General features: G+C 38.7%; 1 protein-coding gene across 1 annotated transcript in view; it reads right to left on the bottom strand.

Annotated features, from left to right (window-relative positions):
• The window catches only part of FAM185A (family with sequence similarity 185 member A), a 71857-nt gene that overhangs the window by 8532 nt on the left and 47001 nt on the right, over positions 1–16324 (bottom strand). The window contains exon 7 of the mRNA XM_040260765.1: positions 15244–15378. Coding sequence (XP_040116699.1) covers positions 15244–15378 — 135 coding nt within the window. The remainder of the gene's footprint in view (positions 1–15243; positions 15379–16324) is intronic.

Here is a 16324-nt window from a genome sequence, read left to right as displayed (position 1 = left end):
AAGTTTGCGGATGAATAGAAACAAAACCTGATCTTCCTTTTTTGGTAAACCTTAACAAACAAAGCTGATATCTATCTAATACACTCCCAGGAAGTTAAACTTTAACAAAATGGAGAAACAAAAATACCACAATAGCACAAATAATCTGAAGGCAGTTTCTACATTAACTCTCTGTCAACATATTTTTAAGCAGCCAGCCATAAACCTATGGCATTCTTCCATGCTACCAAATTTCTTCCTTGTCATCCTGAAGCACATCTACATGACTGACAAATCAACATTTCTCCAAATGCTATAAACTGGAAGAAAACCAAAACTTGTGTGTTCTAAAAAAAAGTTATTCCTATGAGTCATATCAAAAGACTAGACTTTTTTTTTTTCTTGTTTGGAAAGAAAATATTGTCTCTAGCTCTTAAAAGTGGCATCCTCTGGGCTTAGTCTCATTTCAACCTCTTTTCCAACCAATGAACTAGTTTTCCAATAGAAATCACAATACCATTAAATATATAAGTTTCTGGCATACAAACAAGCTGAGAACTCTCTTCTGACTTGGTAGTTTATTTTGATCCCAAATGAACTTACTTTTATCATGCTTTACATTTACAGTTTGACTAAAAGTGAACCCAGTAATATTTAATACCACTCTCCCTACCATGCAGACAATGTCAAACAAACAATTGTTTGGCTGACAACATACTTTATTTTTAATACTCTCTAATCATTTAAATTGGGGCGCTTTTAAGACAAAAGAACTTTGTACCACATGCACTTCTGGTCTTAGAGAATGGGTTGATATACAATGGGGAGGTTTCAAATTTAAGTTGGTGAATCCAGTTTAAAACTTAATAGAGAAGTCAATTTATTTCTAGAAATATCTAACCTAAGCTATTTACCACCTATCCAATTTACCATATATACATGCTGTGCTGTGCTTAGTAGCTCAGTCGTGTCTGACTCTTAGTGACCCCATGGACTGCAGCCCACCAGGCTCCTCTATCCATGGGGATTCTCCAGGCAAGTATACTGGAGTGGGTTGCCATGCCCTTGTCATGCCAAGGGAATCTTTCCAACCCAGGGATCGAACTCAGGTCTCCCACATTGCAGGCGGATTCTTTACCATTTGAGATACCAGGGAAGCCCTACCATATATGGATAGAACACAAAACTTTAGAATCAAGGATCTCAACAGGATTAGAGAATATATCCCAAAGAATACACTGTGCATAACTCTTTAGTAGGTAAGTGTTTTAGCCTAAGAGTTCCAAGCTTTCTTTTGACCTTAGAATAGCACGTATTTATAAATCACTTTAAGAATTATACAACATACATTCATTTATCAGTGATGGCAACAACAAGGGAAACCATGGAGCAGGAAATCAAATAAAATTACAGGCTGACACATGCTAACCCTGTGGGAAGCCTGAGCCCTAGGAACTAAAGTTTACTGGCATGGTTTCTTATAGAAATCTTGCTACAGATACAACCCAGACCTCTTAGCAGAGAGGGTATTTCTGTTTCTATGCCTCACAGACTCTGTAACGAAGGCCCAGAAGAGCTGAGCTCAGCTGCCTATAATAACAACTCACATATAAAGCTGCTCATTACTTCCAAAACTGGGTTTCAGATTGGAAATCTCTACAGAAAAAACAATCTGTTTTGATTTTCAAGACCTCTTAAATTATTATATCCAGTTCATAAAAGAGATCTGTGGACTTTTGAACACCAGTTTTGAAATCAAAATGAAACATAAAGGTTTCTCTAAACTTAATAACTTGTTCATACAGCTCTCTCTACAAAAGACTGCTGAAATCTTTATCTGAAATCTCTGTATTACCACTCTCATGGATTTAATCTAATATCAGAGACAACCTACAGATCCATTTGGGGCCCAGTCTCCGTGTATCATATGCCACTCGCCAAAAGAAATCTGATTCTTGGGCTGTGAGCAGGAAATAAACTTTGTTCTGCAATTTGATCCTTCCTGGTTTAGGAAACAGGGGCTACAGTATAAGACATAATAACACAAAAAATAATTAAATGGGCTAAGGAGCATCATAATAACGAATGAGGTAAGCATACATCTTCCTCACAGCATCCATTTACAATCATAATTTAAAATTTGATACATTTTTAAGTATAATAAAAATCTGTAAATTGTAAAGTAAAAAATATTGCTAAAAATTGCTCATTATTTGACCCTTTAGAGGGTCTTGCCTTGATGATGATGGCTGCTAACTGATTAGGGAGGTGGTTGGTGAAGAATATAATGGATATGGCAATTTCCTAAAATAAAATAACAATGAAGTTTGCTCTACTGACTGACACCACCTTTCACAATTTCTCCATAGCATGCAATACTGTTTGACACCATTTTACCCACAGTAGAACTTTCAAAATTGGAGCTAATCCTCTCAAATCTTGCTCCTGCTTTATCAATTAAATTTGTGTGATATTCTAAATCCTTTGTTATAATTTCAACAGTCTGCTAGCATCTTCACTAGGACTAGATGCCACCTCAAAAATATCACTCTCTTTGCCCATTCACAGAAGCAATTCCTCAACCATTATAGTTTCATCATGAAACTGCAGTAATTTAGTCATATCTTTCTGTGCTCTGCTTATAATTCAAGCTTTCTTGCATTTCCACTGTATCTGTACTTACTTCCTCTACTGAAGTCCTGAACCCCTGAGAGTCATCCATGAGGGTTGGATTCAACTTTTTCCGAATTCTTTTCACTGTTGATATTTTGACCTCTTCCCATGAAATCAAATATTCTTAATGACATCTAGACTGATGGATCCATTCCAGAAGGTTTTCAGTTCGTTTTCCTCAGATCCATCAGAGGAATCACTATCTTTGGCAGCTAGAGCCTTATGAAATTTATTTCTTAAACAGTAAGACTTGAAAGTTGAATTTACTCCACATCAACTTGGATGTTGTATCAGCAGGCAGGAAAACAATATTAACACCATTGTATGTCTCCATCATAGCTCTTAGGTGGCCAGGTGCACTGTCTGAGAAGCATTATTTTGAATTTCTTTTTTTCCCCTGAGCAGTAGGTAGCAACAGTCAGCTTAAAATATTCAGTAAACCATGTTGTAAACAGATGTGCAAAACAAACCCAGGATTTGCTGTTCCATTTCTAGAGTACAGGCAGAGTCAGTTAGGTTTAGTCGCTCAGTCCTGTCTGACTCTGTGACACCATGGACTGAAGCACGCCAGGTTTCCCTATCCATCACCAACTCCCAGAGCTTGTACAAACTCATGTCCATAGAGTTGGTGATTCCATCCAACCATCTCATCCTTTATCGTCCCCTTCTCCTACTGCCTTCAATCTTTCTCAGCATCTTTTCCAATGAGTCAGTTCCTCACATGAGGTGGCCAAAGTATTGGAGCTTCAGCTTCAGCATCAGTCCTTCCAATGAATATTTTGGACAGATTTCCTTTAGGATGGACTGGCTGGATCTCCCTGTAGTCCAAGGGACTCTCAAGAGTCTTCTCCAACACCACAGTTCAAAAGCATCAATTCTTCGGCGCTTAGCTTTCTTTATGGTCCAACTCTTACATCTATCTGTACATGACAACTGGAAGAACCATAGCTTTGACTAAATGGACCTTTGTCGGTCAAGTAATGTCTCTGCTGTTTATTATGCTGTCTATGTTGGTCATAGTTTTCTTCCAAGGAGCAAGTGTCTTTTAATTTCATTGCTGTAGTTACCATGTGCATTGATTTTGGAGCCCCCCAAAATAAAGTCTATCACTGTTTCCATTATTTCCCCATCTATCTGCCATGAAGAGGTAGGATAGGATTCTGTGATCTTAGTTTTCTGAATGTTGAGTTTTAAGCCAACTTTTCCACTCTCCTCTTTCACTTTCATCAAGAGGCTCTTTAGTTTTTCTTTGCTTTCTGCAATAAGGGTGGTGTCATCTGCATATCTGAAGCTATTGATATTTCTCTGGCAGTCTTGATTCCAGCTTGTGCTTAATGCAGCCTAGCATTTCACATGATGTACTCTGCACAGAAGTTAAATAAGCAGGGTGACAAAATACAGCCTTGATGTACTCCTTTCCCAATATGGAACCAGTCCGTTATTCGAAGTCCAGTTCTAACTATTGCTTCTTGACCTGCATACAGATTTCTCAGGAGGCAGGTAAGGTGGTCTGGTATTCCTATCTCTTGAAGAATTTTCCAGTTTGTTGTGATCCACATAGTCAAAGGTTTTAGCATATTCAATGGAGCAGAAGTAGATGTTTTTCTGGAATTCTGTTGCTTTTTCTATTTTCTTTAGGCCCACTTGACTTCGCATTCCAGGATGTCTGGCTCTAGGTGAGTGATCACACCATCGTGGTTATCTGGGTCATTAAGATCTTTTTTGTATAGTTCTTCTTTGTATTCTTGCCACCTCTTCTTAATATCTTCTGTTAAGTCCATATCGTTTCTGCTCTGTATTGTGCCCATCTTTGCATGAAATGTTTCCTTGGTATCTCTAATTTTCTTGAAGAGATCTCTAGTCTTTCCTGCAGAATAGGTTGAGCATAATTCTGAAGCTGTGTAGGATTTCTGGTATGGAAAATGAACAATACTTCAACTTTAAGTCACCAGCTGCACTGGACCCTCATAAAGTCTTCTGAAGCTTTGAAGCCAGACATTGACTTCTCTAGCTACAAAAGTCCTAGATGGAATTTTCTTCCAATATAAGGCTGTTTCTTCTACATTGAAAATCTATTGTTTAGTGTAGTCACATTCATTAAATACCTTAGTTAGATCTTCTGGATAACTTGCTACAGTTTGTACATTAGCATTTGCTATTTCACCTTGCACTTTTAAGATACGGAGATGGCTTCTTTCCTTAAACCATACTCTGTTAACTTCAAAGTTTTCTTTTGTAGCTTCCTCATCCTTCTCAGCCTTTGTAGAATTGGAGAGAATTAGGGATTTGCTCTGAATTAGGTTTTGGCTTAAGGGAATGTTGTGGCTGGCTTGATCTTCCATCCAAACCACTAAAACTTTCACCATATCAACAATAAGGCTGTTTCACTTTCTAATCATTCATGTGTTCACTGGAGTACCACTTTTAGTTTCCTTCGAGAACTTTTCCTTTGCATTCATAACTTGTTTACCTGTTTGGTGCAAGAGGCCAAGTTCACATCCTATTTTGGCTTCAACAAGTGCTCCTCACTAAGCTTAATCATTTCTAGCTTTTGATTTAAAGTGACAGATATGCAACTCTTCCTGTCACTTGAATGCTTAGGACTCTTCCTTTCACTTGGAAGTTTCTTCCTTTCACTTGAACACTTATTAGAGGCCATTGTAGGGTTATTTCACTACCCTATTTCAATAATGTTGTCTCTCAGGAAACAGGGAGATCTGAGGAGAGGGAGAGAGACAGGTGAACAGCCAATTGGTGGAGCAATCAGATGGCACAGAACCTTTATCAATTAAGTTCAGTGTCTCATAGGGGGATCATCATGGTGTCCCAGAACAATTTTAACAGTAGCATCAAAGATCACAGATTACCAAAACACATATAATAACAATTTTAAAAATTAAAATACTGCAAGAATTACCAAAATGAGATACAGAGACACAAAGGAAGCAAATGTTCTGGAAAAAATGGCACCAATATACAAGCTCCATGCAGAATTGTTACAAAACTTCAATTTGTGAAAAACACAGTATCTGTGAAGTACAATAAAGTACAATAAAATGAGGTATACTTGTATCTATGTTTTTCAACCAAAATTTATTTAAGGTTTTTTATTCACTTGTTTGGTTTAAAATAGATCATTGTGGAGTCCAGGCCACTAAACTCTTTCCTCTGAATTACTGTGAAAACCTGTTAATGATCATTAACTTTTCCTTCACCCACCACTGTCCTTTCCAATATTTCCCCCTCAACATTCAGTAATCTTTCTTTTGTTGTTGTTGTTGTGTTGGGTCTTCATTGCTGTGCAGGGGCCTTCGCTAGTTGCGGCAAGAGGGGGCTACTCTTTAGTAGTGGTGTGTGGGCTTATCGTCATGGGTGGCATCTCTTGTTGCAGAGCGTGGGTTCTACAGCATGCAGACTCACTAGTTGTGATGCATGGACTTAGTTGCCCTGCAGCATGTGGACTCTTCCCAGACGAAGGTTTGAATCCATGTCCCCTGCATTGCCAGGTGGATTTTAACCACTGGACCACTAGGAAGTTCTGTGATCTTTCTAATACACAGATCCGATTATATGAACTCCAGACTGAAGCCTTCCAGTGCCTTTGAAATGCATTTGCTATAAAAGCCAAATTAGCCCTCTATGATCTGATCCCTCTTGAACTCTCCAGCCTTCTTTTATACCACTGTGCCCCTCCCTCGCTACACTCTACTATATTGAACTTGTCTTACTTCCTCAACTTCATAATGCTAGTATAATTTAGACGTGCCACTTTCATGCTCTCATGGTACCATGCACATACCTTTATTACAACATTTATTCCACTTTATTATATTCCCTGGTTTGTCTATCTTGCTTCACTAGGACATAAGCTTCTCATATGTCAGAGACCATGCTTTATTACCTTATCTTTGCACTCCTAATTTCTAGCAGTACCTGACTCAATAAATGCTTGTTGAGTGACTGACCAAAAAAAGGGAAATTAGAGACGACAGGAGGAGGAAGAACTAGCCTAGTAAAAGATAATATCTGTTTTTACATATATTAAGTTTGAAGTGGCACCAGTTTAGTGGAATGGAAAAGGCAAGAACTTAATATCAGGTCTGCAAATAATGATTTTATCTAATGACAGGAGTACTAAGTATTCTTAGAGGATATAATGAGGTCTTTTTTTCAAAGGCTGAAATGATGAGAATAGGGTTTTGAAAAGGAACTTAAACTAAATCTAAATTTCAGAAATGCATGATTTTATAGTTACAGAATGAAAAGTGAAAAAAATATTTATAATTCAAACATTCTAACATGTAAAATAATTTGATTATGCTATCATTCAGAGCATTATTAAATAAATTTGTATTATTACTTTACATTAAGAGGGCCAAAAAATGTAACTCTATTGGTTCTTTATCAAATCCAAGATATCATATCACAAAAAATTGATTTTTACCACATTTAACACTTAAAATTTTCATCAGATTTTCTCTGTGTAACCAAGAGTCTGACCATTAAGCACAGAGTGAATCTGAAATTGTACAGGTGTTATTTTTTACTACTGCTACACTTTTTGCTAATATTTTATGATTTTAAGACTGCCTTTTTAACTTTTATGATATATAAAATGAATACCTAAGACAAAAACTTGATTTTGTCATTAAATAAATTCCTTTACTTCTGAGGAAAAAAATTCTCCCTCCCCCCAAATAATCTCTAGTCTCTGCTAAGACTTAATATAGTGGCTGTTAATTATTGTGAAACTTGATCTCAAGAAGACACCCCACTGCCACCACCACCATCACAAATACTTCCTTTTTCTCAAGAATATCTCATGGGTAAGCCTGCAGCATATATGCATATACACACTTTCATTTCAGTGTCCTCTGCGCTAGAGACAAGATTGTGCAGCAGGACTTGAGTTCACCTCTTCTCATGAAAACACCAAAACCACAACTAACTGCTGAGCGATCATCAACAAAAGATTCAAACTTAGCAAAAATAATATTCTATACCCAAAGATGGAGAAGCTACAACAAGATGGTATAAGAGGAGCTTTTACAATATCATCAAATTCCATACCTGCTGAGTGAGTGACCCACAGACTGGAAAATAATTACATTACAGAGATCTTCCCATAGGAGTGAGAGTTCTGAGCCCCACACCAGGCTCCCCAGTCTGGAGGTCTACCACCAAGAGGGGGAGCCCGGAGAGCATTTGGCTTTGAATGAAAGCAGGGCTGCAGTACAGGAGCTCCACAGGATTTGAGAAAACACAGGAACCACTCTCAGAGAGTGCACACAGGTTTCATGTGTACTGGACCCAGGAAAAACCAGTGACTCCATAGAAGCCTAGGCCAGACCTACTGGTGGGTGTCTAAGGGGCTCTGGTGGAGGCAAGGATCAGCTGTGGCTCACTGTGGAGGCAAGGACACTAGTGGCAGACGCCCCAGTGAACAATCATCATCCGCGTGAACTCTCCTGGAGGTCAACATTTTGACACTGAGACCCAACCCCACCAAAACGCTTGCAGGCTCCAGTGCTGGGATGCCTCAGGACAAACAACTAATGGCAGGGTTGGGGGGTAGGTAGGGGGACTGGGGTTGGGTGGGGGCTAGAGAAACAGCCATACCCATCAGCAGATAGGCTGCATAAAGTTGTCCTGAGTCAGTTCAGTTCAGTTCAGTTCCTCAGTCGTGTCAGACTCTTTGTGACCCCATGGACTGCAGCATGCCACGCTTGCCTGTCCATCACCAACTCCCGGAGCTTACTCAAACTTATGTCCATCAAGTTGGTGATTCCATCCAACCATCTCATCCTCTGTCATCCCCTATTCCTCCTGGTTTCAACGTTGCCCAGCATCAGGGTCTTTTCCAATAAGTCAGTTCTTCGCACCTTTGTTGGCAAAGTGATGTCTCTGTTTTTTATTATGCTGTCTAGGTTTAGGAGCAAGGGTCTTTTAATTTCATGGCTGCAGCCACCATTGGCAGTGATTTTGGAGCACAAAAAAATAAAGTCTGCCACCGTTTCCACTGTTTCCCCATCTATTTGCCATGAAGTGATGGGACTGGATGCCATGATCTTTGTTTTCCGAATGTTGTGTTTTAAGTCAACTTTTTCACTCTCCTCTTTCACTTTCATCAAGAGGCTCTTTAGCTCCTCTTCACTTTCTGCCATAAGGGTGGTGTCATCTGCATATCTGAGGTTATTGATATTTCTGGTAATCCTGATTCCAGCTTGTGCTTCATCCAGCCTGGCATTTCACATGATGTATTCTTCATAGAAGTTCAATAAGCATGGTGACAACATACAATATACAGGGTAACAATATACAATGTACTCCTTTCCAAATTTGGAACCAGTCTGTTGTTCCACATCCAGTTCTAACTGTTGCTTCCTGACCTGTATACAGATTTCTCAGGAGGCAGGTCAGGTGGTCTGGTATTCCTATCTCTTTAAGAATTTTCCAGTTTGTTGTGATCCACACAGTCAAAGGCTTTGGCATAGTCAATAAAACAGATGTAGATGTTTTCTGGAACTCTTGCATTCTCCATGATCTAAGGAGGTTGGCAATTTGATCTCTGGTTACTCTGCCTTACTTTCTAAATCTAGGTTAAACCTCTGGAAGTACATGGTTCACATACTGTTGAAGTCTGGCTTGGAGGATTTTGAGCATTACTTTGCCAGCATGTGACATGAGTGCAAATGTGCAGTAGTTTGAACATTCTTTGGCATTGCCTTTCTTTGGGATTGGAATGAAAACTGACCTTTTCCAATACTGTGGCCAATGCTAAGTTTTACAGATTTGCTGGCATATTGAGTGCAACACTTTCAGGGCATCATCTTTTAGGATTTTGATTAGCTAAATTGGAATTCCATCACCTCTACTAGCTTTGTTCATAGTGATGGTTTATAAGGCCCACTTGACTTTGCATTCTAGGATGTCTGGCTCTAGGTGAGTGATCACACCATCGTGGTTATCTGGGTCATGAAGATCTTTTCTGCATAGTTCTTCTGTGTATTCTTGCCACCTCTTCTTAATATCTTCTGCTTCTGTTAGGTCCATACCATTTCTGTCCTTTATTGTGCTCATCTTTGCATGAAATGTTCCCTTGGTATCTATAATTTTCTTGAAGAGATCTCTAGTCCTTCCCATTCTCTTCAGTTCAGTTCAGTTGATCAGTCGTGTCCGACTCTTTGCGACCCCATGAATCGCAGCACGCCAGGCCTCCCTGTCCATCACCATCTCCCAGAGTTCGCTCAGACTCACGTCCATCGAGTCAGTGATGCCATCCAGCCATCTCATCCTCTGTTGTCCCCTTCTCCTCCTGCCCCCAATCTCTCCCAGCATCAGAGTCTTTTCCAATGAGTCAACTCTTCGCATAAGGTGTCCAAAGTACTGGAGTTTCAGCTTAAGCATCATTCCTTCCAAAGAAATCCCAGGGCTGATCTCCTTCAGAATGGACTGGTTGGATCTCCTTGCAGTCCAAGGGACCCTCAAGAGTCTTCTCCAACACCACAGTTCAAAAGCATCAATTCTTCGGCACTCAGCCTTCTTCACAGTCCAACTCTCACATCCATACATGACCACAGGAAAAACCATAGCCTTGACTAGATGGACCTTAGTCGGCAAAGTAATGTCTCTGCTTTTGAATATACTATCTAGGTTGGTCATAACTTTTCTTCCAAGGAGTAAGTGTCTTTTAATTTCATGGCTGCAGTCACCATCTGCAGTGATTTTGGAGCCCCCCAAAATAAAGTCTGACACTGTTTCTACTGTTTCCCCATCTATTTCCCATGAAGTGATGGGACCAGATGCCATGATCTTCATTTTCTGAATGTTGAGCTTTAAGCCAACTTTTTCACTCTCCTCTTTCACTTTCATCAAGAGGCTTTTTAGTTCCTCTTCACTTTCTGCCATAAAGGTGGTGTCATCTGCATATCTGAGGTGATTGATATTTCTCCCAGCAATCTTGATTCCAGCTTGTGTTTCTTCCAGTCCAGCGTTTCTCATGATGTACTCTGCATAGAAGTTAAATGAGCAGGGTGACAATATACAGCCTTGACATACTCCGTTTCCTATTTGGAACCAGTCTGTTGTTCCATGTCCAGTTCTAACTGTTGCTTCCTGACCTGCATACAGATTTCTCAAGAGGTAGGTCAGGTGCTCTGGTATTCCCATCTCTTGAAGAATTTTCCAGTTTACTGTGATCCACACAGTCAAAGGCTTTGGCATAGTCAATAAAGCAGAAATAGATGTTTTTCTGGAACTCTCTTGCTTTTGCCATGATCCAGCGGATGTTGGCAATTTGATCTCTGGTTCCTCTGCCTTTTCTAAAACCAGCTTGAACATCAGGGAATTCATGGTTCACGTATTGCTGAAGCCTGGCTTGGAGAATTTTGAGCATTACTTTACTAGCGTGTGAGATGAGTGCAATTGTGCGGTAGTTTGAGCATTCTTTTGCATTGCCTTTCTTTGGGATTGGAATGAAAACTGACCTTTTCCAGTCCTGTGGCCACTGCTGAGTTTTCCAAACTTGCTGGCATATTGAGTGCAGCACTTTCACAGCATCATCTTTCAGGATTTGAAATAGCTCAACTGGAATTCCATCACCTCCACTAGCTTTGTTCGTAGTGATGCTTTCTAAGGCCCACTTGACTTCACATTCCAAGATGTCTGGCTCTAGATGAGTGATCACATCATCATGATTATCTGGGTCGTGAAGATCTTTTTTGTACAGTTCTTCCGTGTATTCTTGCCACCTCTTCTTAATATCTTCTGCTTCTGTTAGGTCCAGACCATTTCTGTCCCATTCTCTAATCTTCCTCTATTTCTCCGCGTTGATCCCAGAGGAAGGCTTTCTTATCTCTCCTTGCTATTCTTTGGAACTCTGCATTCAAATGGGTATATCTTTCCTTTTCTCCTTTGCCTTTAGCTTCTCTTCTATTCACAGCTATTTGTAAGGCCTCCTCAGACAGCCATTTTATTTTTTGCATTTCTTTTTCTTGGGGATAGTCTTGATCCCTGTATCCTGTACAATGTCATGGACCTATGTCCATAGTTCATCAGGCAATCTATCTATCAGATCCAGTCCCTTAAATCTATTTCTCACTTCCACTGTATAATCATAAGGGATTTTATTCAGGTCATACCTGAATGGTCTAGTGGTTTTCCCTACTTTCTTCAATTTAAGTCTGAATTTGGCAGTAAGGAGTTCATGATCTGAGCCACAGTCAGCTCCCGATCTTGTTTTTGCTGACTGTATAGAGCTTCTCCACCTTTGGCTGCAAAGAATATAATCAATCTGGTTTCAGTGTTGACCACTTGGGGATCTCCATGTGTAGAATCTTCTCTTGTGTTGTTGGAAGAAGGTGTTTGCTATGACCAGGGCGTTTTCTTGGGAAAACTCTACTAGCCTTTGCCCTGCTTCATTTTGTACTCAAAGGCCAAATTTGCCTGTTACTCCAGGTAGCTCTTAATGTCCTACTTTTGCATTCCGGTCCCCTATAATGTAAATGACATCTATTTTGGGTGTTAGTTCCATAAGGTCTTGTAGGTCTTCATAGAACTGTTCAACTTCAGCTTCTTCAGCATTATTGACTGGGGCATAGACTTGGATTACTGTGATATTATAATGTTTTGCCTTGGAAACAGAGATCATTCTGTAGTTTTTGAGATTGCATCCAAGTACTGCATTTTGGACTCTTTTGTTGACCATGAGGGCTACTCTGTTTCTTGGTCCTGAGCCAAGAGCTGCCTATAAATACACTCCTTGACACAGCCCTGCCCACCAGAGTGACAAGTCCCAACTCCACCCACCAGTGGACAGGCACCAATTCCACCTACCAGGAAGCCTGCCCAAGACCTTAGGCCAACTTCACCTCCCAGGAGGCAGATACTAGAACTAACAAGAACTACAATGCTGAGAAAAACAAGCCACAAACATGGAAAGTGAGATAGCAGAGAAAATGAGATAGCAGCAAAATATGTCCCAGATATTTCACTTGCTGTAGTGTCCTCAAGGTTCACTGATGTTGTAAGTGAAGTAGAGATAGGCAAACTACCTGAAAAAAATTTGATAGAAATGATAGATGGTCCAAGATCTCAGAAAATGAGTGGCACACAGACTGAGAGGATACAAGAAATGGTTAATAAAGAACTTGAAGCCTTAAAGAATGGAGATGAACAATACAATAACTGAAATGAAAAATACACTAGAAGGAATCAAAGCAGAACAAAAGAGGCAGAAGAATGAGTAAGTGAGTTGGAAGACCAATTGGTGGAAATCACTGCTGTGGAACAGAATAGAGAAAAAAGAATGAAAAGAAATAAAGAAAAACTCAGAGCTCTCTGGGGCAATGTTAAATGCACCAACATTCACATTATAAGGGTCCCAGAGAGAGAAGAGAGAGAGAAAGGGAGGAAAAATATTTGAAGAGATAACAGTTTAGAATTTCTGTAACACGGAAAAGGAAACACTCAAGTCCAAGAAGTACAAAGAGTCCATTACAGGATTAATCTCAGGAAAAACATACTGAGAGACATATTAATCAAACTGACAAAAATTAAAGAGAAAATATCAAAAACAACAAGAAAAAAGCAACAAACAACATATAACAGAATCCTCATATGGTTATCAGCTGATTTTTTTTCAGCAGAAACTTGCCAGGCCAGAAGGGAGTGGCATGATACATTTAAACTGATGAAAGTGGAAAAACCCACAACAAAGAATACTCTACCCAGCAGGGCTCTCATTCAGATTTGATGAAGAAATCAAAAGCTTTATAGACAAGCAAAATTTAAGAGAAGTTAGCACGTCCAGGTCAGCTTTGAAACAAATGCTGAAGGAACTTCTCTATGCGGAAAAGAAAAGGCCAAAATTAGAAACAAATTACAAATAGGAAGGCTCACCAATAAAGACAAACATAAAATAAAGATAGGGAATCATTCACACACAAATATGGTATCAAAACCAGCAACTGTGAGGATAGTGCAAATGCAGGATATTGGAAATGCATTTGAAAGTAAGAGACCAGCAATTTAAAACAATCTTGCATATATATATATATGTGTGTGTGTGTATCAAAACCTCATGGTGATTTCAATGTCTGTCTCAATTACAATCTGGTAAGATGTAAAGGAGAAGTTCACCGGTATTACTTATTACTTTTTTTTACTATATAAATGTATTATCCATACCATAAATATTTTTTGAGGTAGTATCAGCTATCAGTTATCAGTTCAGTTCAGTTCAGTAGCTCAGTCATGTATGACTCTTTGGAACCCATGAATCGCAGCACGCCAGGCCTCCCTGTCCATCACCAACTCTCGGAGTTCACTCAGACTCACGTCCATCGAGTCCGTGATGCCATCCAGACATCTCATCCTCTGTCGTCCCTTTCTCCTCCTGCCCCTAATCCCTCCCAGCATCAGAGTCTTTTCCAATGAATCAACTCTTCACTATCAGTATAGCCAAACGTAATTAGAAAAAACATGGAAAAACTTTACATATTTTTGGAATTAAGAATTTGTCAAACTAAAAAATCAAGTTTACAATGTGCACAATACCACACAAAACTTCTATTTATTTATTACAATTATACAAAGTTAACTTCATATCTTACAATATAATATATGTGTTTATAGTTCAAACTGAAGAACAGAAGTTTGAACTATGTGAATCCACTTACACACAGATTTTTAAAAAATAATACATATGACATTACTACATGATCTGCAGTTTGTTCAGTCTACAGATGTGGAACCACTAATAGGGAGGACTGACTGAAACGCTACAGTTGACTTTGCACTGGGGTGGGGGACCAATGACCACAATTTCTCTGTTATTCAAGGGTCAATTGTAATTGATTTTTAAGACCAAGAATTAGAAAGCAACTATGCCAGAAAAAAAAAAAAGAGAGATTTTTGGTTATAGTTAACACAGGAAATAAAATTTACCATTTTATTTTTTTATTATAATCAAAAATTAGTCATTTTATCAAATTATAATCATTTTAACTACTTTAAAATCTACAGTTTAGTAGTGTTAAGTATATTCACATTGTTATGCAATAGATATCCCGAACATTTTCATCTTTCAAAACTGAAACTTTATACCTGCTGAACAACTCCCCATTTTCCTCTCTATTTTCATTTTTTACATATCCCATGTAAACGTAATCAGACATTATTTGTCTTTCTGTGACTGGCTTATTTCACTTGCTGTAGTGTCCTCAAGGTTCACTGATGTTGTAAGCATATAATAAGATTGCCTTCCTTTTAAAGGCTAAGTTCACACACTTAAGTTTATGACAACATTATTCACAGTAGCCAAGAGGTAGAAGCAACTCAAATTTATATTGATGGATAAATGTATAAATGAAATCTCTTTGACAGGAAAGTTTTAAAATCTACTTTATCCAATGACAGGACTAAATGCCTGCAATTGTATTAGTGATAAGCAGCTGGAAGAAAAATGTGTCAAACATCACTATGTGACAACAGAAAAGAATAAAAGACTGAAGTGCAGTTAAGTATAGCATATTTCTAGTTATAGATGGACAATGACTATTCATCTTACATAGCAAAATGCAGTCTCCTTACCAGTAATTATCACACCATCATCTCTATGAGCTTCATTCATTTCTTCAACATGGACATCTGAGTTCACATCAATCTCTTTCCCTGATAACTGTAAATAAGCTTGAAGAGAAGATGCAACCTTGACAAGAATAGAGCCTGTGATGAATTTAATGGAGAGCTTATTTAATGCAAAGAAATAAAAAGTACTGGAGACTATTATAAAAATTATTTAAAGAGAAATATTGCTCCCAATAGTCTGTCTTTACTCATCAGTATATTTGATTTAAATAGCAATACCTTTTCCTGACTCTCAGGTGGTCAACATCTCTTATTTCCAAGGCAATCACAATATCTTTTGTCAAGAATATGAGCCACTAGGCCATCATGAACTACTATTTCTTCTTTTGCCAATAGTCTTAGCCAGCTTGTCCAATACCAGAAAAGTGAGTTTAATAGACATGCAGCTTATAGACAGAATTTACCATTAATTGAGTATTTACTAAGAGCCAGACACCTTCATTACATCATCTTTTAATTTCCCTCTCAACTTTATGAGGTATTATTGTAATCCCAATTTTACAGGTAAGAACTTGCTCAAGTTTCCATGGCAGCTATTGCTAGAATCAAGATCCATTGCAATGACAACAAACCAGTGCTCTTAATCATTGCGGTATTTCATACACTGCTACCTCATTGTACTACCAGACTTGTGACCTCACTGATCACTATAACATAACTAGAACCCTGAGCTCTTATGCTTTCAGTAGTACCTTGTTTGTGGGGGAGGGGAGGGTCAATAACAAAAATTTAAAAAGGAATATTTAGATTTCAACTCACTAATGTTTCTTTTAATGGATTACAGACTTCTTTTGGGGTACCTAAACAAGACACTCAACTTTATTTCTACTACAATCTTACCAAAACAACAACAAAACACCTGTTAAGGAGGAGCCATTTTTCAAAACAATTACATGGGTTGCAGTGAAAATTCACCAGTACATTCTCCTTTCAAGAGTTTTGTTTCTCCATTTCTTACATATCAAATAAATAAGAGGCCCTTCCCATAAAACAGTAACCTCATCTCTGTCCACAAAGAAGGTCA

This window comes from Oryx dammah, unplaced genomic scaffold, assembly GCF_014754425.2.
Source record: "Oryx dammah isolate SB20612 unplaced genomic scaffold, SCBI_Odam_1.1 HiC_scaffold_18, whole genome shotgun sequence".
NCBI classification, from domain to species: Eukaryota; Metazoa; Chordata; class Mammalia; order Artiodactyla; family Bovidae; genus Oryx; species Oryx dammah.
This window is presented reverse-complemented; position numbering and strand designations above follow the sequence as displayed.